The sequence below is a fragment of the Enoplosus armatus genome, chromosome 21 (assembly GCF_043641665.1).
Source record: "Enoplosus armatus isolate fEnoArm2 chromosome 21, fEnoArm2.hap1, whole genome shotgun sequence".
Classification (NCBI taxonomy): domain Eukaryota; kingdom Metazoa; phylum Chordata; class Actinopteri; order Centrarchiformes; family Enoplosidae; genus Enoplosus; species Enoplosus armatus.
This window is the reverse complement of record NC_092200.1, coordinates 8,638,549-8,665,927: the sequence shown is the minus strand read 5'-3', so window position 1 is coordinate 8,665,927 and position 27,379 is coordinate 8,638,549. Positions and strand designations below refer to the sequence as shown.

General features: G+C 41.4%; 4 protein-coding genes across 5 annotated transcripts; all 4 read right to left on the bottom strand.

The window, feature by feature from the left end:
- Window positions 1-705: 705 nt before the first annotated feature.
- Window positions 706-4,397, bottom strand: bdh1 (3-hydroxybutyrate dehydrogenase, type 1). Its single transcript, XM_070927795.1, has 5 exons — window positions 4,185-4,397; window positions 3,669-3,779; window positions 3,265-3,406; window positions 2,998-3,150; window positions 706-1,996 (listed from the first exon to the last, which is right to left on the bottom strand). Exons 1-5 carry the CDS (start codon window positions 4,395-4,397, stop codon window positions 1,530-1,532), a joined length of 1,086 nt encoding a protein of 361 aa, XP_070783896.1. The 3' UTR covers window positions 706-1,529.
- Window positions 4,398-5,634: 1,237 nt separating this feature from the next.
- Window positions 5,635-16,234, bottom strand: gyg1b (glycogenin 1b). Of its 2 annotated transcripts, XM_070927796.1 has the most exons (8): window positions 16,179-16,234; window positions 14,307-14,442; window positions 14,022-14,196; window positions 13,754-13,916; window positions 8,701-8,827; window positions 7,441-7,657; window positions 6,816-6,854; window positions 5,635-6,551 (listed from the first exon to the last, which is right to left on the bottom strand). In XM_070927796.1, exons 1-8 carry the CDS (start codon window positions 16,183-16,185, stop codon window positions 6,402-6,404), a joined length of 1,014 nt encoding a protein of 337 aa, XP_070783897.1. In that variant the 5' UTR covers window positions 16,186-16,234; the 3' UTR covers window positions 5,635-6,401. The 2 variants fall into 2 exon arrangements, with proteins under 2 accessions (XP_070783897.1, XP_070783898.1); XM_070927797.1 differs by lacking the exon at window positions 6,816-6,854.
- A 1,450-nt stretch (window positions 16,235-17,684) lies between these two features.
- cpb1 (carboxypeptidase B1 (tissue)) lies at window positions 17,685-22,544 on the bottom strand. Its single transcript, XM_070927894.1, has 11 exons — window positions 22,480-22,544; window positions 21,718-21,793; window positions 21,239-21,363; window positions 21,010-21,109; window positions 20,808-20,909; window positions 20,576-20,680; window positions 20,377-20,487; window positions 20,166-20,256; window positions 19,554-19,756; window positions 18,230-18,314; window positions 17,685-17,952 (listed from the first exon to the last, which is right to left on the bottom strand). Exons 1-11 carry the CDS (start codon window positions 22,542-22,544, stop codon window positions 17,765-17,767), a joined length of 1,251 nt encoding a protein of 416 aa, XP_070783995.1. The 3' UTR covers window positions 17,685-17,764.
- A 1,313-nt stretch (window positions 22,545-23,857) lies between these two features.
- On the bottom strand, window positions 23,858-24,949 carry agtr1b (angiotensin II receptor, type 1b). Its single transcript, XM_070928443.1, has one exon. It carries the CDS (start codon window positions 24,947-24,949, stop codon window positions 23,858-23,860), a length of 1,092 nt encoding a protein of 363 aa, XP_070784544.1.
- Between the last annotated feature and the right edge of the window lie 2,430 nt (window positions 24,950-27,379).

Genomic DNA, 27,379 nt, shown 5'->3' with positions numbered 1-27,379 from the left:
CTGCTAGACGAGCCTGAGATAAATCTTGAATCTTTTAAAAGAGTGATTTCTTGATAACATTCAGAACAAATGACCCGTGTTTAAACTTTGGTGCTTTTTTGTGCTGCTTACATTTCTATGGTGTTCTTTGTCCCACAAAGCTTTTTTTTTTCTGTATGAGAGAGAGAGTGAAGAAAACAGATCCATGCTGTGGAATGATAAAGGCAGTGCTGTGAAACTTAATGTCATGCTCTTAATACTGTTTTTATGGAGGGGAGATCGTCTTCAGGTGTAATAATTTAGAAGAGTTTATTAGAGTGTTCAAAAGACGTAATAAACGATAAAAAATGATTTTGTTGTTTTTTTATCTGTTGCAATGTTGGAGTACTCTCAGAATGAATTGCAAAATGTTGACATAGTATTTTACTGAATTACAAAATACAGCAATTGACAAAATGTTTTTGAGACCAAGCCTAGTGTTTGGCTATTAAGTCCTAACTACATGAACTTTCTACTTTCTTCAGTGCTTTTGCTTTGCTGTAATGTGATTATAATGCAGCTTAAATTGGGACATTAACATTATCTGATACTCAGCAGATGATTCATGCATGAGGACAGCAGTGGCAGTTTTGTATGATGCACGTGTGCCACCTGGTGGCCACTTGTATCATTACATGTACTGGCACCACCCAGTCCTATCTCAATGAGACCTCCAATAAAACACCATCACATTTTGGTCACTTTATTTCAAACCATTCGACACTGTGATTGTAATATTTTCAAAATAAAATGCTCTATTCATTAACATCATTTCATATATAAAATACTTTTTCACCAAGGAGGTGGGGTGTGGAAGGGAAAACGTTTTTGTTCAAGCATGCCCATTAATCACATCAATCAACCTCACTGTCGAAGTGGCACACGGGATCTCATGGCCCGTGTGAGACAAAGTGGGCTTGTTTTGCTGTTACGTAACTTTGGGGCGAGTTGAGCCAAATCTCAACACGGTCTTCCAGTAGCTGACCTTGGTTTGTTCCGGCGTCGGCCTCAACAGAGCAGCAGGAGCCTCTCTCTTGAGCTCTACCAGCTTTGGTCCTCATGCCGGTGGGGCTCCAGAGGGTTTCCGTAAGGCAAAACATTACAAGTATCAGGGAAAAAATAAAAGTTACAAGAGGGCAAACACAATCTTTTTTTTTTTTTTTTTAAGATAATACCACAGCAAGCAATAACGATGCAGTATTTATAGCTACGAGTATGTCATAGCCCTGCTGATATCCAACACAAAGTAGTTGCTACTTATTACGGAATATATCTGTATAGATAAAGTTATGGTTCTTGTCAGACATAGAAAAAGCAAAGAGCAATAATTTACTTACAGTTTAAAAAACCATTAAGTTTTAAGGCTTGATCAGTGAATGATTTCAAGTGCTGAGGATACATAGCAGAGACCCCTCTCTTCAGGGTAAGTCTGTATATCTGCGTAGCGCTATGTGAAAAATATGCTATCTGTGATCTGAAGGCTGAAACAGGGTGCAGGATCAGGTCCTCTTTTAGAAGTAGAGGAGGTCAGATATGGCACCAGGCAGATGCGTCATCAGCTGCACTCGGATCCACCAGTGTGGCTCCATGGGGTTATAACGCGTGTAAGGACGCTTGGACGTGATGGCATCAGTGATGTCATCCAGAACAGGGGCCACATCCTTCTGTCCGCTGTTGCAGTAAGAGCGCATCAGAGCCATGTGCTGCTCAAAGTGGACTTTCTTGTAATCTTCCTTCACCTGCGAGGGGGCCTCGTTCCACAGCTTCTTGGCCGTGCTGGCCACAATGTCGCGTGTCAGGATGCCGGTGGCCACGATGAAGTTACCCGGTTCGATTATGGACACTTTTACTCCCCAGGCCTTCATCTCATAGCGAAGGCAATCGGAAAAAGCTTCCACACCGTATTTCGACACACAGTAAGGCGACCGCAGGACATTTCCCATCCTCCCGTACATGCTGGCCAGGTTCACCACACGGCCTGCAGAGATGTAGGAAACAGAAGTGTAGGACATTTCTCTTTAAAACAAATGCTCAATTGGAATGAATAGTATGATATAGTGACAACTTAATGCAGCACCGGCAGTAATAAAATAATGTAATTAAGTACCTTTGGTACAGCTTCAAACTCAAAGCCTGTTAATCCTCCAGGTCTAAAGTTCAACTGCCTTTAAAGACATTCTTAACAAGAACATAGTCTGGAGCTGCGATTTGATAAGCAAATCATTTAACTGCATCACTGTTTCTTGATGAGTCGCTCATTATCAACTTATTAAAAGCTGTGCACCTCACTGCTGTGGTGCTGATAAACTTTGTCAAGACAACTTCTTTGACAATTGCGTATTATGAACAGTAAAGTGAAATAATCTTTTTTGCTTTTTGCTCCACTTTAAAACATCATCCATCAAGTTGTTACCTCAGCTGTGGAATGAACAACCATTCACAGTGCACACCACTACGTTTGTATTTTCCTTTAAATGTCAGCTAAAAGCACGCCTTTTTAAACTGGCTTTCAGGTGACTAGCATTAATTTACAATTGGATAATATTATTGTATTTCTTTTTATTTGCCGTTTTATCCTGTTTTACTTTTCATTGTATACTTTTTTATTACTGTCTCTTGTGTTTCTAGTTTAAGCATTTTGTTAAGAGGGGTGTTGTGCAAATAAAGTTATTATTAATATTAAAAGTTTCATGTCACATGATGGAGAATTTTTTTCAATTTGTATGTGAGTTTCAGGCTCGTTTGCATTGTTAGCATTCCTCACAGAAATCATGGGACACAACTTGGCTGCACTGTCAAACTGGAAATCTAAGAAAGCTTATAATCCCTCCTAAAGAAACTTGGAAAAAATGTGAAACAAGTCTGATAACAACATTAACCACATAAAATCCAAGGTGCTTGTCTGTTTAAGATTTCTGTCACTGCCATTTTGGACACTGTTTAACTCATCATGTACAGTATTATTTTCCAGCTGCTGACCTTTGGCCCTGCGGATCAGCGGCAGAACAGCTTTGGTGACCCTGATAGTTCCCCACAGGTTGACCTCTGACACCTGCTTGTAGGTGTCCATGGAAGTGAACTCCACCTCTCCGAACGTTGACACACCAGCGTTGTTCACCACAGCCCACAGACCTGGGTCATGACCAGTGACAAAGAGGAAAAGAAACTCTGTGAATGAACACACACACACACTAATCGACTAGAAGTTAGTGAATACAGGTGACAGTGCAGAGTTATTTACAGTACCTCTCTCTGGGGCCTCCAGGTTTTCTTTTATATAGTCCACAGCCTGGTTCACCTGCTCCTCACTGCTGACATCCAGCTGGACGACCTTCATGCGATCTGAATGAAATTCCTCCAGTTCCTTTGCACCCTCTCCACCTTTATCCTGCAAGGATGACATGTCTCCTCAGTTACACCAACTCATGACATTAAGAGGAAATGCACCAGAGGTTAAGGTCAGCTAGAGAAATAAGGACGCTGGTGGGTAATCACTGACTTATAGGCTATCCCTATTGAAATATACTGTATCTAACGGGACATGTTACAGTCACAAATTTCAGTTTCAGTAGGGGCCGAACATTATGACTTTGTAAGGGAGCAGTTAGTAGGGCTGTTAAATGAGTAGTCACTGCATATGTTATCTGTACCTTAAGAAGACATCCAGCGAAGACTGTGAAGCCAAGCTTGTGCAGATGTCTGGCAAGTGCATGACCAAATCCACTGTCACAACCTGTAATTAACACAGCTTTCCCCCTCACCTGCAGAGACGGGCACAATACAGGAAAGGTTTTTGTCATTTTTCCCCAAGAGACATATAAAGCTATAAAAATATACATACATTAATGTCCATAGTATACAGTGTAATAAAATAAAAATATTCCATAAGGAAATATTGAGAAATTAAAAGGTATATTTATATATATAGCACAACGTGTATAAATGTTAACGGGACGTCTGATAGGTTATTAATGTATAAAACAGCACTATTTCACTACTTACAACTACTACTATGGCTAATCCGTATTATTCCAGTGTTCCTCTATGGCTTTTCTCTAAATTATGAGTCATTCGTGAAATGTGTTATAGGATAATGTACTGTAGTCTATGTACAGAATGTCAGTTCATTTTCGTGTTAGAGATAATAGTCCGTACTGTAACGTTACCTCCACCAATCCTCTGGGAATTCGAGGCGTCGCCACATACAACACAAAAACTAAGTACAACACAACTATGCACTCGGTAACACTGGTCTCCGGTAATCCCAACACCCTCATCGCTGCATTCAGCAGAGCAGGCAGTCCGAAACCCAACACAACGGTCAGAAACACTGAAAACGACACCAGAAGTGCCGCTCTGAATACGGAGAGCGGGGCCATCTTGACGGAATGGTGTGTTTACTTTCCTGGCGGAGAAATGTACATCATCCACCGCAGGGTCACGGCACGCCCCCCGTACCGGATCACCAAAAATCCCCAGGCTGCTTTCAGACTGGCAAATTCGGTTTTTAAAGTACTTTATTGGAAAGCAGCCGTTAGGTTATTAAAAGTTGTGCCAGCCATTTTTTTTTGTTTTTGTTTTAGTAAAACTAAATATTGTTACATTTAAGCTAGCTATCTGAAAACGGTTGTCCGTACTTGTGACGTTTACGTTCACCCGTAACGTTCCACAACACAGTGCACATAGGCCGAGCTAACATTACTCGAGTCAAATCGTTACGTTTATGGCGTTCACTTCTAGTTCAAAATAAGAGGTGTGACTGGTGAGTTTCTCAGAGGTTAATGGACTTCGGCAAAGTCAGTTCTGGCTGTCACCGGGAAGCGAAACCGGAAGTAGCCAGGAGAGGATCGTCTTGCCCCCAAACCCCTCGCTTTTGAAGACGTTTCACAATTTGAAGTGGTCTCGAGTAACAGTCCGTGTGACGCATGGTCTGATGGGAAAGGGACTAAAATAAGATAGCTCAGTCGTGCAGATGTACTTTAGGTGTTCCTATTAGAAAATATATTTAGCGTTACGTCTATATACTATATGTATATACACACACACACACACACACACACACACACACACACACACAGTGGGGAAAGAAGTACTCAAATTTTACTTCAGTAAAAGCAATACAACAGTGTAGAAAAGTAAAAGTCATGCATTCAAAATGTTACTTAACCTAAGTAAAAGTACCAAAAGCATGAGCCGCAAAATATACTTAAAGCACTTATTATGCAGAATGGTCCACTTCAGAGTAATGTAGTGCATTCTACTATTGGATTATAATTATTTATGCATTCGTGTGTACATCACTTTAATGTTGCATATTCAATAGTATTATCCTATAACTGGCAATAAAAGTTATAAAAATAAATGTGCTGGAGTAAATGTACTCAGTTACTTTTATGTTTGTGCATGTACATGTGTGACCTTAAAAATAAGTTAACGACTAGAGCGAGCAACCTCAGAACTGTTTAGAGGCATATAAACCCATTTCGTGTGCATATCTAACCAACCTTTGGCTACGGTTGTTCGTAAACAAGTATAAATGAACATACGCCAGTGATAATCAGTTCCCCCAAGACCTCACAGATGTTGAAGAAAAAAAAAATACCTGAACAAATCCCAAACTTTTAAGGAGGTTTTTAATGTTTCCAGATGAAAGATTTTGTGGTACAGCCAACATCCTGGTCAAGTAAAACACAATCCCCTACATAAAAGCTGCTAGTCAGGAACAGATAGGATGATGGCAATCGAGAGAGCAAGACACTAAGGCACCAAGGATCTAGGGTATATGTATGGCTAAATGACCATATTATGGCCTTTAGAAGTGCTGTAAACATGTTTTCATATCTATGTTAAACAGGCTATTCAAAAGCAAGAGAGATCAACCTCTGAGAAAAGCTCAGAAGACTGCTAGTTGACTGCATAGTAAAAAACAAAAAGAAAAAAAAGAATGTACATGTAAGTGACCGCTAATCTTAGACACAGATACAAAAGGCCCAGTTTAACTCATGTTTCCATTTCAGAGCACTGACATGAAAAAAAAAGAAAGAAAATTTTTAATGTACCTTCAGAAAAAGTGAATTTATGTTGTGATCAATCTTTCCTGATTTTCTTCACAGTGTAGCAGAACAGATACCTGTGGCAGGGTAAGCTGAATAATGACAGTCTTGCATAGACAACTGAAGTCATTCATAATATTTAACTTTTTATTTCCCATTTAAAAAAGGCCCTCTCTTTGGAGTTTGGAGGAGGGAGAGACTCAAATACCTTCTAGTTGAGCAACAGGTAGGAGGGAAAAATGCAACCTGTTTTACAGTATTTTCTTGAGACGTGTGGTGATGGTTTGTTAAACTGCAAGTGCTCTTTTGATATCCCGCTTCATTGCTTCTTTATTTGAGAAAGGTATCAAGCTTTCTCTTGATATTGTCAAATGAGTCCATTCCCATGTAGTCTGCCTGACCTTGCTCCCATTTCTCCTTCCGTTCTTCTGAGGACAGCTGGGGTTGGAGTGCTTCTGCATGTGAAGAGGGGCTCTCATCCTGAGCGAAAATATGAAATCATAAATATTAGTGAAACAAAGAGCAGGAAAACTGAAAAACAAAATCAATGACAAGAGCAGCACAGTACACATCCTTTGCGCTCACTGCTTTTTGAAAGCGCTGAACTCGTCATACGTAGCCTCTCCAAATTAATGGCCACAGGCAAACACACGTGAAAGCTCTGATTTTAGAGGAAGAGTAGTAATAGCATTAAATCAGGTGCCAACAAACTGTTATTCACTGCTATAAAAAACAAACCCATACCTGTCCACTCTCAATAGTGACCATGTCACTGTACTGGAACTTTATGAGATGAATAGGAAGACAGAAAAGAGGTGTATCATCCAGAATCAGAGCAAAATAAAATTTTAAAAAAGGCAAAAAGTACGATAAATTAAAAAGGTGACAGAAATAACACATATGTGACAGCAAAATACATGTGCTTACATAAATTCAGTACTATTTCCAAACATACAGCATTTTCCTGCATTAACAATGCAAGTACCACAATCAACAAATGGACAACCTGGAAACCTTGGTCAGTGCGTTGATGGTCAACAAAGTTGTAAGCTGTAAAAAAATTGGTTATGTCACACTTTGGAAATCCTAAAGGAAGCTGTTCGCTTGGCTGCAAGTTTCCACTGGCTTATATACTTGACCATGAATTTGACTATTAATTTTCTTGCAAGCTAGCCATATGAATGCAATACCATAAAGTGATATTGTAAAAAGGTAAAAATCAACTAAACAATACATCATTTTACAGTTTAAAAATGTTTTAAATCTCCAACTCTGCCTATTATCAGATGGAACAGACTGATCTCCATATAAGTTGCTTGCAGTGTAAATGCAGGGTGGCAGGTCCAATAAAACAAATTTGTCCATTCACCTCCACACATCCAGAGTGGAAAGGCTGGTCTCCATATTGCTCCTGCAGCATGGGCACCACAGCGCTGGAGTACAGGGTCCACCAGTCCAGGACGAAGGTGGGATGTGTGGCGGCCTCATCCACACTCCCTGTGATCCGTTTGGCTTTGGTGTCAAATGTGTAACTCCATGGCTTGGTCTTCCCCAGGAAATGGACCACCTTGGCATTGCCACCATATCTGAAATGAGCAATATAGTAAATGATAATTAGAATGTAGACACCTAAACATTTTTATTGTAGATGCTTTATTAGGGTTACATGTTGTGAATTAAGTTCTTAGGAATTATTTGTCTTATGGGTGATTTTTGTTCAGAAAGTAATATGTTGTAAGACACATTGCATAATTGTAATTTTATTATCATAAAATCCAACTATGAGCTAACGCTAAATGGTTAACTACAGTTTTGCTAAACTACTGTTGAGAATTTAGCCAAAATGCTAAGCTATTGTAACAGTAGCACAAGTGGAGAAGTATTGGACAACATTATATCAAATAGTGACTATTACAAACCATGCCAACCCTCACAGATATGGATTTCTTAGTTTTGGCAAACTGCGTATGTACACAAATAAATATGAATCTGGCCATGAGGGGTTTGTTTTGTTGTGTTTGCCAGACCTCTTAAGCACTACTATTGCTTACAACTACCAACAAGTAAATACACGTTTATCACCTCGTTTGGTTGCCAGGAGATGCCAAACCTAAGAGCTTGCTGATGAGGTTTCTATGAGGAGAGAGGTTCAGACGCAGAAAGGCTGTGGGAATGGGAGGGGGAGCTTAAGACAGAGTGCACAATGACCAGTCCTCGAGGCGAACATAAAAGGTCTTTAAATAACCCGCTCTATTTTAGGATTTGGTTTCAGCTGTTGGGAGCTCAGTGGTGGATATCCAACCTAGCGCTGAGGCCAGCTGGGGAGATGCTTCGACAGAGCCGCTGGAATCTTACTGGTCAACTCGCTCGTAACCTGATGTCATGTCACGATGCGACACGTTCATGTGATCAAGTATCTGCTTACGCCTGGGCTTTGCATCTGATACGCAAGATTTCAGTCACACTGACAGACTTGCTGCTGTAGTATAATACAACTGATGTGGAAGTATACACACTATAGTAGCTTACACAGTAGAAACACACCAAAAGGAAGTGTTTAAAGTCACACCTGTAACTACTGCGTGAATGTTTTTTAGAAACATGACCTCCTGAGTAGATGGACACTCACTGCTTGAATGCTGGAAGGTAAGTGTAGATGGCTATGCTGCTGAGGTTGTAGATGAAAGGGAGGTGTTTGGATATGTCGGCTGTTGCCCAGTTGCTGAAGAAGCCATTCAAAACACCTTGGTCTCCTCCTGCAACAGAGAGAGGAGGGGGGGGGGGGGGGTCAATATATGACAGTATATTAACAACATACCATACTTACAAGGAATAATCTGTCCAAATCTACAAAATGTTTTACAGTTCAAATACTCTGTTTTCAGGGATAGAAATCTTCAGGTGGCAATATAAAAGGTCTAAAGAGAGAGTAGGGGGACTTTTTTGCCGAATTTATTTGCATTAGTAGAGTGGACACGCTGTGAGAAACTCTGTTATGGTGGCATAACAGCCCACTTGGCTTACGAAATGCAGCTTTCAAAATGCTTTGACAGGTTTAGCGTATGACTGGATAGCTTCTTTGAAAGACGAAAAGCTGAGTGAGTGCAGTCAAATGATCTGCACACCTATGACAGCCAGATTAATTAGTCTTTCCGCTTGGTTTACATTAGTCAGCAGTTTGCCGAGATCAGTTCAGGCGAACCGTTCAGAAATGTTCCCACACATTCAGAGCACAGAGATAGATTTCCTTGCTTTAAACATTGCTATGGTTATTTGAAATAAAACTATCTGACTTGCCAGAAGACACGGGAAGAACTGAATGCGCTTCCTCACAAGTTTTCTAAATCATACCCTATGAAGCAGAGTGCACAGCGTAGATTTTTAGTGATCACAGTAGCTACACAACGGTTAAAGAGACATGATGTACAGAACAGGTCTGTCACATGTGCAGTACTGTTGACACTTGACTCTCCACTGATGACAAAATATCAAACATCAGTATGTTGTAGAAAGGCCCAGGGACATATTACATATATATATATATAGTAAGGCTGGGTTCCTTTGGCTTATCCACCACAGCAGTGAGGATTTATTCATCTCATATTTGACAAAGATTGATTGCCTGCTGTTTGCTCGCTGACCTCCAATACTCTGCTCGGTTCAAAGTCAAAATCTGCTCGGCAACACCAGAAGCCTTTCAATAGGCTGCAGTATTACAGCCTTCAGCAGATGGCAATGCTGGTTTTTCGCTCTCCTTTTAGTTTTGTTTTGGTCGCTCTATAGCAGCTAAGTGCTCCACTAGGTTCACCTGCTGGTCGCTAACGTTGTCCGTCTGTCATGTGAAAACATCTGCTTGCTGTGTCTGAAACCAATGCTGATGAGAGCGGTGAGACTGTTCCAAAAACACAAAATAAAAACAATGCTAGAAAAGAAAGATGAAAGATGCTACAATGCTCTGTAGAACCGAGCGGAAGTGTTGAGTCGGGTGATAATTCTCTGGGTTTGTCAGTACCAGTGGCCCCTTTTCACATTCTACAAAGTCATTTGATCCATTGTTGAAAATTCAAGCCCAGTGTAAAGTTTTTTCACCTCACATTTCATATCAAGAATCTTTTAATATTAATCAATACGCTCCCAGCTCTCTTTTTTTTTTTTTAGAACATTATGCGCTGAAAATAATTTGACAGTGAATGAGAATTTTATTTGAAAGTACTGCACATTTACATGGGTTTCACACACCAACCATGTTAGTAGGTGATAGGTCATTAAACCTGTGGCACATTATTGCTTAATATAATATGTTCATGTTCTGTTGTAAAAACAGTTTTATATATTTCTCAAAGTAAAGCAAAGTACCATTTTGGTATCTGTATTGAAGCCCAGGTATTGTACCTGTACTTGTATTGAAAACCTTCAAAAAGATCCCCAGCCCTATTCATGCCTACTCAACTTTAAATAATACAACTAGACACAAGTATTTAAATTTGTTTTGTCTCTCTCTGTGCTGGTGGCTTGAATAAACATTGCTCTCTGGGTTAGCACTCGTTTTAAAAGTTTGCACTAGAGTTGCCTCAGGTCCTGGGGGCCCGACTGGAGGGCTGGACAGCCACTCGCCCTCGCTCAATTTGGCTAATTTAGAACTGGGGCATTGTCATGGCGGAGGCTTACGTAAACACAGAACTCAGACGACAGTTTGGGGCGCAGGGATACATTTGACGTAAGTAGGTCAGTTACACTTAAAGTGTACAACCAGATCTGAATTGAGCCTCATTCAAAAGCTTTTTTCCCCAGTGAACATCTCCTCTGTTACATCATCAAATCTGCAACTGACCAACCAAAACACTGCAGTATGAAGCCAAGCAAAAACATGACACAAGCTCATTGACTATTCATGCCGAATTGGTTAACCTAGCAGCCGTATAGTAAGTCATTTGACTGACACTGGCACAAGATGAGATGTTGGCCTTTAATAGAACTTTCACATGTAGCTCCTAAAAAGCACAGGACTGTACAGTCTGTGAAACCGCAGACTGCCGCAGTTTAAAATAACACACATAGCTGCTGTTTGTCCGGACCAACTACCTCCACTGGGGATTTCAAAACTTAATATGGGGCCGAGGATCTTCATTTTGAGGGGATGAGCAGAGCTCAGCAAGAATGTGCATCCAACTCTGCCAGTTTGTCTTGGCAGCAGGCAACAGTGGAGCCACAGATGAAGAGATAGAGCCTCTGGGTTCAACTACAGAAATTATTTTCTTGTTGCCTTTCCTCAGCTATTTTTCCAATATCATCCATGACCTGCAGAGAGACTGCGAGCTGCACGTGTACATCAAGTGTTCCTTACAGTAGAGTGGAATTGAAATGCTAAAGGTCAAAGCAATTTCAACTCATGCCCCAGTGCACATGAAAAGACCACCCATAGCTATAAATAAGACAGCTTTATTCATTAGCATGCCACCAGGCATACAGACGTGGGCATCACGTTGAATTACTGGATATAAAAATATAAATAAAATGACACTGGCTTTCCTGGAAAAATCTAGACAATAATGTCTTTTGTCTGGTTGCGATTGTGATGGACGAATTCTCGCCAACAAAACACTTGTGGCAGCCAGAATGAGTCGGCGCTTGAAAGCACTGGCCAGTATTAAGCAAACTAATTGGTTTTTCCCTGATGGAATCTCTTTCACAATATCACCAGGGAAAACAGCTCGTCATTTAATGTTAAAAAGGTTCACTGCTGCTAACAAGGACAAGCCCCGGTGCTTCCAAGCCCTACTATGAGTTGCATCCTGTTTTGTTTACCCCACAACTGTTTCCTTTGTTTAGTAACATTTTTGAGGTCACAGCACCCCGAGGACACAATTTGTTTGATTAAAGCCCAAATGGTATAAAGGTGTGATTTTATCATGAGCATGAAAGGTCATTCTAGACCTTGGAACTAGTACTTTGACACAAAATAATCTTTACCAAAAGGTCACTTTCTAGCTTTGTCCGGGGCTTTCAACCACATCTCATGGTCTTCAACATTGAATGGAGTTAGTATGAAAGTATGAAACTTTCATCACATGATATGCGGTTGAAAGCTCTGAAGAAAAGCTAGTGAGTGAATAGTTACTGTATAGTGTATTGCCTTATATGAAATTACAGTAGTGAAATGCCAAAGATATGTTTGAGGTAATGTAGAAACACTGCGATTACATCGTTTGTCCAGCAGAGAGCATTGACAAGTTTCTTTATCAGCTGTAAAAAGGTCTCTCTTTCTTGGTCCCAATGTATTAATAACAAATTTAGGCTATTTATTCAAAAATGTTTCTTTACACTATGTGCTTATTGATATCTGGCTCAATAATCCAAAATACATTTATAGTCTCCAGATAGAAAAAGATTCATACGTTTCACAATAAAAAACACTTTTGCTTCTCTCTGCTGTCAAAAGAACGGTTGACAAAAGCAGGACACTGTCAGAGATGATGCAAAGTAGTGACCTATTAATACATGTACGATATATCAAAATATGTAATAATTATCTGTGAGTTATCAAGTTGTGGTTCAGGTTCTGGTTTTACATTTGTTAAAATCGGTGAAAGCTGGTCAACACAGCACTGTACAAACGTTCTTAGCTAGCGTATTGAAAAGGTGTGTGAAGTTTGACTGCGGCAATGCAACTGTGTACTTTAGCAGGTCCAAGTGTTTAAAAGGATTTTAATAAACTTTACCATGAATGAATGTTCTGTCATGGTAAAATGTTTACTGGATACTTATGGAACATTTTTGTTTAAATGGCAATGGCCGCTGTGAGTTAAGTGTTTGGATTCTAGAGGTTTTATGTAATGTTCAAAAACTGCTGTAACTTTTACTGGAAAGTGAAGGTGGTAAACCTGCAGTGTATGAGAACCACAGCACCCTACAAGTATGAACCAATGAGCTTTTCAGCCGCTGATTTGAGCTGTTCAGTAAACCTGAGACAGAGCCAAAACGACGATTCACAATTCTGTTACAGTACGCCTCACGGAGAAGAGTTGTTGAATGTCAACCAGTGCTCTGTGCAAAACAGGGCCTCTCAAATTTAACCTCCACCCCACCCCGGTGAGCCCCTGAGAATAACTCAGCAGAGCTAGACGATCTGTGACAGGAGGGCCTTGTGTTCCAGCACCGGGCTCAATAAAGGCCTTACTTAGAGCACAAGATAAACAAGCTCGGTTTAACATCACGTTACCAAGAACTCCATGTTACACAAAGCTGGTCAAAGCCTAAATGTTTGAGTATGACTGAAAAAAGATCGCCGACATCAGAACTCAGTGGTGGTGAACCAGAAATACTTGAAATTCTAGACATATTAAATCCTTTGCATTTGGCAATAAAGTGTCTGTTTTGTGGGAAACTTGTAAATGACACAAACACATTTCATCTAATACCAACATGTAGAAATAAGTTCAAAGGATAAAAACGTCAGGTTCTGGTTTTATTGGGTTATATTTCACGCTCATTTAACTAACTGGCAAGAAAGTGGATAAGTGTATTTCCCCAAATATCTAACTATTCCTTTAAATAAAGTAGGGCTACAACTAATGATTATTATTGATTAAACTATGGAGTATTTTTAATTAATACTATAAAACAGAGAAAACGTATTGTTTCAGCACAAAACTAAAGAATCAAAACGTGTACTTTTGACTTACCATCAAAGCTGCCGTGTTCTGTACAATACTGAAGTAGTTTGCCATAAGTCTCCGTAGAAGGACAAAAAACAAACACACCAGAGTTGAAGCAGTCGGGCCAGCCAGGGTCGGGAGCAGCTGACAACTCTTCTCTGTCAAACAGCTCATCTATATTTGAAAGCACCTAGGATACAGAAAATATATAAAATATACAAATATAGACAAACATGTTCACACACGCATAGCTATCGAACAACATCTTGTATTTGTCTTCTTCAGTTAGTCTCACCAGTGTGTCTGCATCCATGAAAACACATTTGGAGTAATGTGTGAGAGTCCAGCAATGGAGTTTGGTGAAGGTGACGCCCAGGTCAGGCCTCTTCATCATGGCCAGGTGTGCCGTGTCCCCACTGTCCAGCACGTCCACCACCCTCACCTCGTCAAAGATTCTCTTCAGCACGGACCTAATGATTCACAATACTATAGATTGAATCACCATCAACAACCCAGATGGAAAACAAGACAGGTGTGATTCAGACATGTTGTAACAGTGGTTGGAGGTGAGGTTTCTTACTGGCAAGGCTCTGACACTTGTGGACCGATGAGTGCCACCAGCTTCTTAGATGTCTTGTGGTTGCGGAGGGACTTGCCCAAAACCATGGCTCCCCGAGCATAGTTGTCATTGGTAGCCAACGTCACAAAAGCCTGGTCTGAGGAGGAAACAAGTAACAAGATGATTCCACTCTCCGATGCTGTGACACTGAAATTGAGTTATTGATCTGTGATGTTAAAAAAAATGTACACTTTGTAATAAAATTACATATTTAACTTTTTTGTTGATCAAAACCAGGTGAGTTTACTGCTCGTCTGGCTCAAGTCTAAAATCTATGCACACTATTAATTCAATTTATTTGATGGTAGACTTCTCTCATCTTAGACAATTATTTCACTGTCTGACACATTAATGTTGACATGTTTTGACAAGTTCTTCTGCAATTTAACTACATCTTGTCTGTGCTGCAAATGTCTTGACATGAAGTCACATCTTTCATGTTTGGCCAGGTATCTGTAGGAAAACGAAACACTCTAAACAACCACATTAGCCCTAAACACAAAGTGTTAATTGTATTTAGTTAAAAGTATTTCTGGGTGGAGCCTTTAATGTCTTAAATAAGTCAAAACATCTGGCAATTTAATGTTCCAATCAGTCCATAAGTTTAAAAGATAACCGTCAAAAACAGCCTGAATTTCCACAAGCACTATGGTCCGGCCTAAATGGCCGATTTCTCACTTGTTAAAAGAAAAATAAGACGTTTGCAGCCAGTTCCAGATTAAATGTCTCATTAAGGTGAATTTTATTTGCAGTGTGGTGCCTCCTCTGTACCACCACCTCTGATGGCAGGGAGGAAAATCTGTCAGCTACCTGCCAAGTCATGTCTCAGAACAATGACTCGCCTGTGAGAGGACATATAAACTGAGATGATGAAGTCAGCATGGCCGCTGGGGAGGTTATGTGACTGTAGCGTGTGGGCCAACATGAATCCCACTTGGACTGTATATGAACCTCTTAGTAGGCCACTGTATTACCAGTAATGTGCAAAGAAAGTAAGACAATAGGTACAGTATGTATAAAATGTTAAACGGGATGGAAGTCAGTGAGAGTTGCCAGGAAAAGTAGTTCTGCCTCACTGGCTGTACACAGCGCCACACCTCCTTTCTCTCTCACACCCACTTTTCAAATGGTACAACCAGTGCTGTGGCGTTAATGCATGTAGCCTAAGATGAAACACAAGTTGCAGCACAGGCTGCACTACCACAAGTGGGAGTCGAGTTATGGAGAATCATGACATACAGTAGCACAGGGCTTCCAAAAGTAAGGTCCAGGGACCTGAAAGGGGTCCAAAGGGTCCCCTGCAAACATAATTTAACTGAGCTGTTATTTCATTCATTAGAAGTTGTCACCAGGAGATAATATCAGCCTACTCTTAACAAATGTTCTTAGACATGGTTCACATTTCTCTACACGAACGCATGTTTTTCCTCATCATGTCGACCACACAGTTTAAAAGAGGCTAACTGGTGGTCAAATGACGAGTAGCACTGTCTGTTGGCTGTCATATACGGTCATCATGTTTCAGATATGGCTGACAGCTTCATGCTTTGAAGTTAGCTGGTCACTCAACAGCAAAACACACATGGAGACAGAATGTACTTTTGCTGTGCTCACTTCAGGAGGCTGCTGCTGGACAAACATTACAACCAAACAACCGGCTGACTGCTATTTTCACATTAAACACTTGATATTTAATACCGCAAAACGTCTGCGAGACTTCATACCTACTTTTCAACTTAAGCCACAGAAAACACGTTCAAGCGTGAAGGTAGCTCCTTGTAATTGAAAACAATTACGCAACACCGCGGTTTGAAATGTTAAAATGTTACATACCTGCCATGACTGAAGAAGAAGTCGAAGCTACTTTGTAGCCTGGACTTGAAGACACAGCAGCTTTGCGTGGAGAAAAGGGCTGACTAAATACACAGAGGTGGATTTATACCAGTGTGACAGTAGCCCAGTCGCAGCGTCACGTGACGGCCTCCACACACCCACCTGCTCCCAACATGAGCCTCCACACCCCGAAGTTCAGGGAGTTCAACTATTCATATATTTTAAAGTATTTAATGTAAACGGAGAGGCGCAAGTAGCATTTGATATCTCCGGACAGACTTTATATTTTGTTTGTACTCGTTTCAAGTCAGATTTAGATTACAGCTGGACTCAAGGGGGAAAAAAACTTTCTTGTTGCCTTGTAGCTCTCTTGGCTGGGCTTATCTTCACTCGTAATGACAACGTCGAGATGATGATGATGCTGTAATGAGGTGCTGAGATCACTAACACAATGTTCAATAATATACATTTGGTGTTTTGTCGCCATCTTGTGGGGAAAAGACAGTACAGCAAGAGAGGGACAAGACAAACAGAGGCAGTTGGGGAGGTCCCTGGTCATTTTGTACTGTATTACACAACAGTGGATTATTTTTAGTGATCTCAGCAGAGATCAAGTGGTATAGTGGTACTTTTAGAGATGTGTCTTATACTAAGGGGAGGGGATCAACTGTATTTCTGAGTGTGCTTTAAATGCACATATAGTGGAATATTCCCATAACTAAATAATAATCTTTGGAAAATGACACAAATAACATATTAGGAGGCCTAGCCTAGCCTTGAGAAAAAAAATAGCCTACAAATAATATGAAACCTTTAATTTATAAATGTTTACAAATCTGCATTGGTACCTTCTGCCTCAGAAATGTGTGCCAGTGCAGTTAGATTCCCTGCTGATTTTTGGCTCTTTTATTTTCTCCACTCAGGCAGATGCTTGGCAGAGTGGAGCCGCTGCCAAGGAGCACTCTGTGGTTGTCACGTACTGTGCTGCTGGACTAAAATCCTTAAAGACTGATACCCCCGCCTGCCCAGCCTCCACCACTGGAACAGTGCCAGCTCAAAAAGAGGGATCACCAGGGTTCAGAGGGCACTGATACAGTAAATTAGTGGATGCTTGTGTTTCTTGTGTGCTGTGTTGATTGAGAGGCATTGTGCAGTTTAAGTATGCGGATACTAAATTGTTAAGGGCAAAACACTGGATGGTTTGCATTGTTAAATTAAATGTTTTCTTGGACCATGAAGGCAGCAGAGATGTTTTCAGACCTATTAATGATGGGCTGTAAAGTGTAAGTATTATTTTATTCACCATACATCACTGTTTTGTTATATATGTTCTCACAAATGACAAAGGCTCAGCCCATCAGACACTATATTATCATATACACATAAAAAAATTGATTCAGCATGTGGTGATGGATCATTGATTTTATTGTTTGCACTCATCTTGACATTCTGTCAAGCACAGCAAGGAAACATGGCGGGTGGTGCCCGTATCCATGGATACCGGCTGGAGATGGCTGAGAGATTGGAGGGGCTGGGGGGCTGGTACAGAGGAGCTGAGTTGGCAGGGGTCCTGGCAGTTCCACTCTTTAATAGAGGTTCTTCTGCACGTAGGCGGCAATGTACTTGACGGCCAGCATGGTCTCCTCGCATGTGGGCTTGATCTGAGACTCGGGCAGCAGGAAGCCATAACGACCAGTGTCACGCAACTCGAAGGTGTAGGAATACTTCACTCCCAGGTCGTAGGCCCAGTCGTCAGAGCCTCCGGCAGCGGGGTCTGAGGGCAGATAAGGGGAGGGGGATAGAGTGAGAGTGGGATATGCTGATGACCTGGGACTGCCTGGATGTGTTTTCATACAAATACAAAACCAAACCCTTTGTTTGCTAGAAATACAGTAGGTTTCTCTCATGATAAGTCATTGCCTTTTGTTGCCCCTAGAGGCCATATTTCTCGAAAGAAAGTTTGTGCACCTTGAAAAGAAACTATCAAGCTTCCTCTCAATACACTACTTCCCCAGGGAGACAAATGCAGCTGCAATATTTTCTGTACTTACAGATGGTTGTAGCACCGGGTCCACTGGTGTAGCGAGTACCATACAGACTACGCAGAGCAGCAGAGGCTCCCTCAGCGACCTTCAGCTGCAATACGGAGAAGAAACAAGTCAGGTCAGATGTGTTAAAGGAGCAATCAGAAGTTTTTTGACCATTTAAAGTACAGATTTATTAATATATATTACTGAATACTTTGATAAATCTGAGTCTGTTTTACTCCTGAATGTACAAACTTCAGACAGCATCAGAGAACAATTACATAGAAATATCTCTCTAAAGTTGGCTAACATTAGCCACCATAAGACCAGGTAGGGTTGTATCAGCAAAACACCTGAGTTTAATGAATAACAACATGACGGTGTGTTTTATTGCTTATGAATTCAAGACTGTTATTAATCCTTAAAGTAAAATAGTCCAAACAACCAAACAACTATTAAAATACAGCTGGTATTAAGAATAGTAAATATATGTTTTTGTTGCCCTGCAGCATCCACCATCCATTGCACGAGCTCAAACAAAACATTTTCACTGACATTACAGAAAATAGTAAAAAAAAAAAAGCTTCAGTGACAGGAAATTAAAGCCCCAGCGAAATGCACAAGCAGGAAATGATATTTCAGGGAGAACAGATGAGTTATGACAGATCCCTGGAGTTCTTTTTGTTCTGCAAAGTGTCAGAAGAGAGCTTGAATTACGAGTGAGTAATAGAGAGGGAGAGACATGTGATCTGCCTCAGTTAGTGTGAGAGCTGGAGCAGGGGTGTGAGTGTTAACTGTGCAGCCGGACACCCCGGTGAGAGGTAAAAGAGCCATGAGAATGAGGCATATGAGCACAGAGTAAATTGTTTGCAGCATCTAAGTGAGGCCTTTAGATAAGAGTCATAATGAGACTGGGTTGTATCCTTGCTTCAACTTTTGGAAACACCTTTAGAGATTCTATAATCAGTTTCTGTTACATTCATATTATATCAGACTCTTTGTTTTGAAAGTTTTGCTGCTATTCTTGAATTGAGATGCACACCTTAATGGAACTGCTCCCCAATGATAAAGACATTTAAAAACAATGCAGCAAATGAGTGATTTCCAAATCTGCTGTCAATATAATCCATATTGTGACACTACTTTTACCTTTGATACTTGTCTGGCGATCTTTATATAATGAGCCAGATTGAGCCGAGATTTAACATACTGTATGTCTGATGCAGGTAATCTATTGTTATTATGTTTCCAGCAAGGCTGTATACACAAGGCTGTTAGATACTATTGTCACTGTCCTTCCTCAGCTGAATGAACAATACGCCCTTTATGGCAGATAGTGATGACTTACCAGCTCACTGTGGTGTTCAGCGAGCTTGTAGGTGTAGGAGTAGGGGAAGAGCAGCAGCTGGGAGTAGGAGTGGATGGTGATGTAGGCCTTGAGGATGGACTTGTTCCTGCGGATGAAGTCGGCAACGTTCTTGACCTCGATCTCGGACTCAGGAGTGTACCCACAGAAGGTGTCGCTGCAGGGGCTGCTGGAGGCTCCAATGGCTGCAATGAAAATTACAAAGATGAAAACCATTAATAGATAAATTTACTTGTCATGAGGACTACTTGACAGCCTGTGAAAACAGTTTCTGGGTCTGGAGGGAGTTTTCTAAAGTCTGAGAAAATAACCCTGATGATAGTGATGTCATCAGCTTGAGACCACAAATATATCACATTTTAACAGAAAGCCTGCGTTACAAACGGGAGGTGTGGAGTTTGAAAGATGTGGGTGTTACAGGTCTAATGAAAGATGCTACCAAGTTGCATGATGGGAAATGTAGGATTGAATGTTTTTGGGATGTGCCTCATACTAGACACTAAAAGTCAAGCTATCTCAGCCTCTGCTGCACAGATTTTGGCCATTCTTTTTTAAAAATTAAAAAAGTTATAGCCGCGTATATGTCACACTTACTGCACCAGCCAGCGTTGAAGTTCCTGTTGGGATCGGTTCCAATGCAGCTGGATCCAGATTTCCTGGAGCGAGTTTTCCTCCACATCCTGTTCTGAAGTCCCCAAGTGGATAACACAAACATGTCAGACGTGCATTTAACAAATCAACAAATTCTTTAAGATAAACAGGACAGCATGGTCTCTATTAGGTTAGACTTGAAGTTGCAACATACGCTCTTGTGTGTGAAGTCGTAGCCATCAATGTTAAAGACGGGCAGAACAAAGACATCCATCTGGTTGAGCAGGCTGGTCATCTGAGAGTCACTGCCATAGGTGGACAGAGCCTGAGGAAGATTGGGAAATAGTCTGTGCTGTGCTCGGAGGAAGCCTGTGTATAAATGCTTGCTGTGCCCATCCAGGTGCCTCGCTTACCTCCTTCACAAACCACTGGCAGAAAGCAGGAGAGATCCACTCTCTAGCGTGGATACCACAATCCATGAAGATAGCAGGTTTGGTGGAGCTGGACTTCTTACCGAGCTGTGGTTGTTCAAAGTAGTCACAAAACATTTGGTAGATGTAACTGGTGGTATATATATATATATATATATATATATATATATGAAATCCTTCAACATGAGGGACTGTTAAATAAGTCTTGAAATACCTTGAGAACGGTCATGGGGCGTCCCTCGTAGGTGCTTCCAATCACCTGCTTGCTGATCAGATTAGGGTTGGATGAGGAAATGGAGGCAATCCAGGCCTGGACCTGAAATTAATGGGAGAACAATTAAGAGTAGGAAAGGAGCAGTTTGATCGTTTGTTGTAGTTTGGTAGAGATTGCGACTGATGGTCTTTTTGCCTCGTACTTTGTCCCAGCTGTTGTACTTGGTGTAGCTGTGGGCTCTGGGAGAGATCTTGTTGTCAGCTTGGCCATCAACAGCAGCCTGCAGATCCTCAATAAGGACCCTGAAGAGGGATTAAATTGTGTAAAAACATCATATGTAAAAGATGTTCAAGATGTTTCAATTTCACAAGTACTGATTAAGTGGAAATCAGGTAAATGCTTTTATTTAGCATCCTTCTCGAGTGACCTACTCATGCTCTATGTCATTCTGCTGCAGGATGGTGTACATCATTTCGAGGTAGATGGCAGGCACACGGATGTCCACATCAATGTCGATGGTCACCAGCTCAGCGCTCTCGGGGCTCCAGAAGTCTACCTGCAGATGGCGCCAAAGCCAAACACTTGAGCATGTTGAGATATTCAGATATGAAACCTGAATACAGCATTTCAGCCTCTCATTTGACAAACTGTGATAAGCTGAAACAAATTCTTATATATAAGATGCCAAAGAGCCAGCAAATATAGACAGTATTTGATATAAGCATTCAAGAAAAAAAGGTTTAGATATGATTTGCATATCTGAATGGGCTTTAAGTGAATTAGCAGAAAGACCCAAAAAGTAGGGCCAATTAACCTATTTCACCAATAGCAAAATAATTAAACCCCTGTAGTGAGTGAGGATGGCATTATAAGGTGTGTGTGAGAGAGAGAGGGGGGGGCAGCAAGATACCTCGATGCTCTTAGCCAGTTCCTTAATGAGGGTCACATGCTCATCAAGCACAGGCTTCAGACGGAAGACTTTCTCTCTAGTGATGAAAAAGAGAGCGATTACAAACACATATTACTGGGCTTACTTCTCATGAGACACAAACATGCACAAAATGCAAATTAAACTGTTTAGTGTGATATTCAGTGTTGTGGTGCCATGTAGCATTAGCTGGGTAGCATCTTTAAACAACATCCTTAAATGTTAAAACCACCCTGCTTCATTCATCTTTTTTCCTCCACAATCTGTAAGAGGATATAGCCAATAACTGTTTTATTTCTGCTTTGAAGGGTTACTGGTTTGAGCCAAGCTACTAACAATGTATTGTATACTGTTGGAGAGCAAAGCAGTCTGTCTTTTTGTCTGAGGAAAAATGTTGAAAAAGACGTATTTCATAAATATGACAACCTCTTGCTTTAACAAATGGTTTACTAATAGCCACAAATATTGAAATTGACATACTTTCAATTGATGGCAGGCTAAATACGCTGAACCAGAATGCTGCTCTGTACATAGCTCAATTGGATCACTAGTTAACATGGTCTAAATGCTGTCCTCTAATACATAGCAAACAGGTCATAAGTCACAGTACAGTACGTCATCGTGCTTGTATCAGTCCATAACTTAATGCACAGTTGTGTTTATCACTGCAATTTAGACATTTCTATAGCAATAGTGTAACACATAATTTGTAGAAATATGCTTTAATAAAGACTCCACATTTACCCCTCGAAGCGAGTGATGTCAGCCAGGGCAACAGCCACCAATCCGAAAAACAGGAGGACCCTCATGTTGGAAGTGAGGCTGATGTAACCCCTTGACAGCACTTATAACCCCGACCTGCCGCCCATCCACCAATCCCCGTCGGTGATGCAGCAACATGTCAAACATCCCCCCAAAAAGATCTTGTGCGGTGCACCTGTTATTTTTAGCACCTGTCAATGATTCATAGATGCTAGAGGTGCTTAGGGAAACTTTGAGCCAAGGTCACTTGATTTTGATTCCTAATAGTTACTTCATCTCAGATCAACTGTTATTTCTGGATGTTTTGGTAACTAATGTCATGTTTTCATGACTATTCAGGACGATTTGTCTCTTTTTATCAAAAGGTAATAAAAACATCAACTCAGGGCTTCTTTTCATTTTATTCTTATTTTCATATATTCACAAACTGTACACTTACAGAGTAGGAAAAAAAAAATCTATCAACATGTTTAAATATCACAAAGACAACCACCAGATATATGGACAATGATCACCCTACCTGGAGTGTTTGTGTAGCACTCATATTTATACAGCATGTTACTCCAAGAGTGGGCAACATTTCAGCATTTCACTTATTATACATTTTCACAAGGAGCACATCATTTGACATTACCACATACAGCGTACAGGCACTAGTTATCCAAGTCAAATATATTATCACACATCACCACATTCCTGCTACACTTTTCCAGTTGTTCCATGCATATAGCTGCTGGCAGAGCATGCATGTGGCTTCTGATTTTTCTTTTTTTTTTTAGCTTTGGCATCTTTGCTGAGCACTTGATCACTGCTCCAACTGGTGAACGACCTGCTGAGCACATAGAACGGTTATCACTGGACAATATATTACTGAACTGTATCCTCAAGGCACAATGGCGACAAAATTCTGCAGTGCATGCACATCTTATATAAATAATGGGATAAATGATCTGTAATTATGTATAGTCTTTTCTAGCAGGGCAATACTCTTGATAGTTAATTCCTGGATTTTGTTTATACTTTGTTTAAACTAGAGTTTTTATTTATTTGTGTGACACTGACATTCATGTCACATGCTTGGAGAGAAACATTTGCCAGAATGACTGTGACAAGCATGAGTGTTGGCTGACGTGATGGTTTAGGAATAATTATTCCGCAGATAAGCATGCTAGTGAATGTCTCTTGGACTTACTCACAGAGGGACATGAATACATACAACATTTCAACCATTCTGCATGGTTCAGTGCTTGGTAATACAGTTGGGGTTTTAAAAGTATGGAATGTTTCCATCTCTGGCCCCTTAACCACAGACCAAAAGAGCGGGGAGAGTGAACTTGTACCCTCTTTATTTTATTTTTTTTCACTTTACATCAGAGGAGGCCTTGCTTTTGGCTGTGAGGCTCAGTGCCTCGGAGGCACGAAAAGAAAGGGCACTCATTTTGGAGCTGATGCTCGGGTGAGGCCCTGTAGCTCCTCCTGGTGAGCAGCGCAACAGACGCAGTAAGTTTTTGCGAAAGTTGCGCCCAACAAAGCCGTACACAATAGGGTTAACGCAGCTGTTGAAGTAGGCAATGCAGATGGTGAAGGGCATGGCGGTGTCAATGATTTCCAGCATGGCACAGTTCTCCCCCAGTATCAGCTGGGTGAGCACCTGCATTAAGTGGAACACCTGATGGGGCACCCAGCACAGGAAGAAGGCCAGGACAGCTGCTGCAAGCATGCGCAGCACCTCGTCATCCCGGGAACGGGAGCTTTTCTGGATGTGTCTCGCTCCCAGCAGCGCCCGTCCAATGAGGCAGTAACAGGTGATGATGATGACGAAGGGCACCAGGAAGCCCAGCAGGCTTTTCATCAGGCTGATGGCCAGCAGGAGCTCTTTCAACCTCATGGCGTTTTCAATGGTCGTGTGCAGAATGGCACACACTGTAGTGTTAGAGTTTTTGATGTTGTGGATATCCCTGGTCAGTGCTGTGGGCACACTAAGCACAAAGGCAAAAAGCCAGATCACCACACAGGTGATACGTGCGTACGCCACAGTGCGGAACCTGCGTGATCGCACTGGGTGGACGATGGCAAGATAACGGTCAATGCTGAGTGCTGTGAGGAAGAAGATGCTGGTGTAGAGGTTAAAAATCACCAGCCCCGCACTGGCCTTGCACAGGAATCCTCCAAAGGGCCAGTGATAGCCTGTGGCGGTGAAGGTGGCCCACATGGGCAGCGTGATGAGGAAGGTGAGGTCAGAAACAGCAAGGTTGAGCACAAAAATGTTGGCCACCGTCTTGAGCTTCATATAGCAGTAGATGACAGCCACTACCATACTGTTTCCGACAATGCCGATGACAAAGTTACAGCCGTAGACGATGGGTACCAGGGTGAAGATGATTTCATGGTTTCCAGACATGCCGCATGTCAGAGCTATCCCTTCTGTCGCTCCTGCTGTTATATTCTGCATTTTCCCTTTTTAGTGCCAGATCCTGGGACTTTAAAACAGGGGGCCCTGTCGGCAGGGTGTGTCTGTGGTGACTGATACTGGCCTTGGGCGAGGGCCTCAGCGAGTCCTATAAAAGAAACACAACAAAAATGTCACAGGCAGTCTAGGGGAAGAGCCATCATTACCGCTGGCATGGCCCATAAACGCTAATCCACACGAGCACCCATGAAAGTGCTCACCCTACACCAGCTCATTAAAGACCTGCACATTAAAGCCATCCTGACGCTTTATGTTATTTCTGTAAAATAAGGAGCCATGAAAAACAGATGTTGTATGTTATTCAATATTCCAAAAATGCCCTTTGAAACATCATTATTCAGACAGTCTGCGTTCTCTCTTCTCCTTTAAATCGTCTCTTGGCTAATGAATGGCAACAGTAAAACTGTACAGTGTTTATCAAATGGTCCGTCCATCTGGGTGGACTGTCAGCACCCGGAAGGAGAACATTTATGCCTTGTGTTACGACCTGTGTTAATGAAGACTGCATGGTAAAGTGCAAGCTTGGATAACAACACCATTAAACACTGAGGTACTGGGGGAGCAGCGAGGAGAGAGAAAGAGAGGGTTGAGGCTCCAGTCACTGTAAAAGACATGTCACGTTTCAAACCCTCGGTGTGCGGAGATACATTGTACCCAGCATGAGAACTTCTAATCAGCACACACCTAAACAAACAGGACAGCAGGGATTCGGCTCTGTGGAAACTTTGCTCTGTGAGAAAATCAAACCTGCGTGCTGCGGAAAATTTGCCTCGGGGGTAGTTTTTGCTTCATTTGTACGAGCAGAATGTGAAATGGGAATAAACAAACTCTCCCCTTTGTTGAGAGTCTTTATGTTTAATAGAATTGCTTAGTGAGTGTCATTAGTGGGGCTGATGTAATAATATTAGCATAAGCTTGATGTATACTATTACTATAGCTGCAAAGACTGTTACTAATTACATGAACATGACAACATGTTTGCGGACACATTAAAGAGAAAATATGCTCAGAATTTGGAGCTCAAAAGTGGGAAAATACAGATAATAAATCAACAATTTTATGGGCTGTTTTTGAAGAATGAAGCTGACTATTTTATATAATACTGAAAAAATAGACTACTGTATAAGCTGCCACAATAGAAATCCTCTGATTTCCAGTTGACTAAACGAAGCAGGGGTCTTGCCACAAGATGGCATTCTAGCTTCAAGATTTTACTCTCTTTCCATCTCACAGCTGACACAGTACAGCGATATCATGATGAAAAACTTATTGACACATTCAGATTTACCTCAGCGAGTCCAGAAATATCTAAAAAATATTTAAAAAATTGGCATTTGCTTTTGCAGAAATCCAGTTGCTGCTTTTGCTCTTACAGCTACTGTGGACTACAATTGCACTTTTAAAATACTTCCCTATCTGCATTCCTATTGCCCTCTGGTAGGTATTAAGAGAGTCTGAGCCCTTCCAGTATAACGCTTTTTATCTCCAAGTCAAAGATCTCCTCATTTTCCGCCAGGTTTCAGTAGATAAATTGAAAAAACCCTCAGTGCACTAAAGCAACAGCCGTATCGGTTGCAGATGTGGGGATTGTTGAGTGTGGAAGATGTGTGGGTGCCAAGGGCAACAGAATAATGAAATATCTCTGTGAGTTTCCTGCACAGACCCGGGTGTAGTAGGCAGGGTAAAGCACCAACACAGATGTCATTGCTTGGATTTACAGTACAAGAGTTTTCTCTCTTTAATGATTACAACAGTGGGTGGCTGTAAATTCAAACTATATAGAAGAGAGCGACAAAACACGCATCAGTTTCACAGTTTAGGGATTTTAAACTGTTTAAGACAATCTCTTGATGCTAAGAAGATGACCACAAATGGTAATATGGGAGAAAATCCACACCACATGCCTTTTACCATTACTGGTACGGTTGGCATTTTAACCGCCAGTATTTTTCCATGAGGGAGATGCTCAAGGCGAGGGGACGTGTGCAGGGAGTGAATATAAACAGTGAAAAGTTATTGCTGCCTATATATGCAAGAGAGCCCCATAATAAAGGTGAGGTGGCACGGACAGAAGGCGACTCGGAAGCAGGTGATTTAGTGTGGCTGTGTCCAGTGAGCTATAGCTCTGAGTGAGATGGCACATTACTGAATGACAGCCATAAACCCTGGGTGACCACAGACAGGAAGGTAAACACCTACTTCACAAGGTCCATGAGCAAGCTGCATCCTCTCGGACAAGACAATGGACCGCGAGGCCCTGCGCTGTTTGCAAACACACGGCTGCTTACAATGAATGATAAAATCAGCGTCAGGAGGAAGTTTGGGGACATTTTTGCTCCACAGTGCAGACGCTGGCTCCTGAATGGCACTGTCGGGGCAACATTCCATTTCTAATCCTATTTCGGGGTATTA

Excerpts from the sequence above, each read along its gene's own strand:
- bdh1 (XM_070927795.1), bottom strand. The coding sequence starts at position 4,397 with ATGGCCCCGCTCTCCGTATTCAGAGCGGCACTTCTGGTGTCGTTTTCA. Across the intron at positions 3,151-3,264 it reads CCTGGAGGCCCCAGAGAGAG|GTCTGTGGGCTGTGGTGAAC; the intron begins GTACTGTAAATA and ends GTCATGACCCAG. Across the intron at positions 1,997-2,997 it reads GCTGATCCGCAGGGCCAAAG|GCCGTGTGGTGAACCTGGCC; the intron begins GTCAGCAGCTGG and ends ACATCTCTGCAG.
- gyg1b (XM_070927796.1), bottom strand. Across the intron at positions 7,658-8,700 it reads TACCTTCCAGCATTCAAGCA|ATATGGTGGCAATGCCAAGG; the intron begins GTGAGTGTCCAT and ends TGCTCATTTCAG. Across the intron at positions 6,552-6,815 it reads TCACTATTGAGAGTGGACAG|GATGAGAGCCCCTCTTCACA; the intron begins GTATGGGTTTGT and ends ATTTTCGCTCAG.
- cpb1 (XM_070927894.1), bottom strand. The coding sequence starts at position 22,544 with ATGAGGGTCCTCCTGTTTTTCGGATTGGTGGCTGTTGCCCTGGCTGAC. Across the intron at positions 20,681-20,807 it reads GCCCCATGACCGTTCTCAAG|CTCGGTAAGAAGTCCAGCTC; the intron begins GTATTTCAAGAC and ends GAACAACCACAG. Across the intron at positions 20,488-20,575 it reads GCCAGTGGTTTGTGAAGGAG|GCTCTGTCCACCTATGGCAG; the intron begins GTAAGCGAGGCA and ends AATCTTCCTCAG.
- agtr1b (XM_070928443.1), bottom strand. The coding sequence starts at position 24,949 with ATGCAGAATATAACAGCAGGAGCGACAGAAGGGATAGCTCTGACATGC.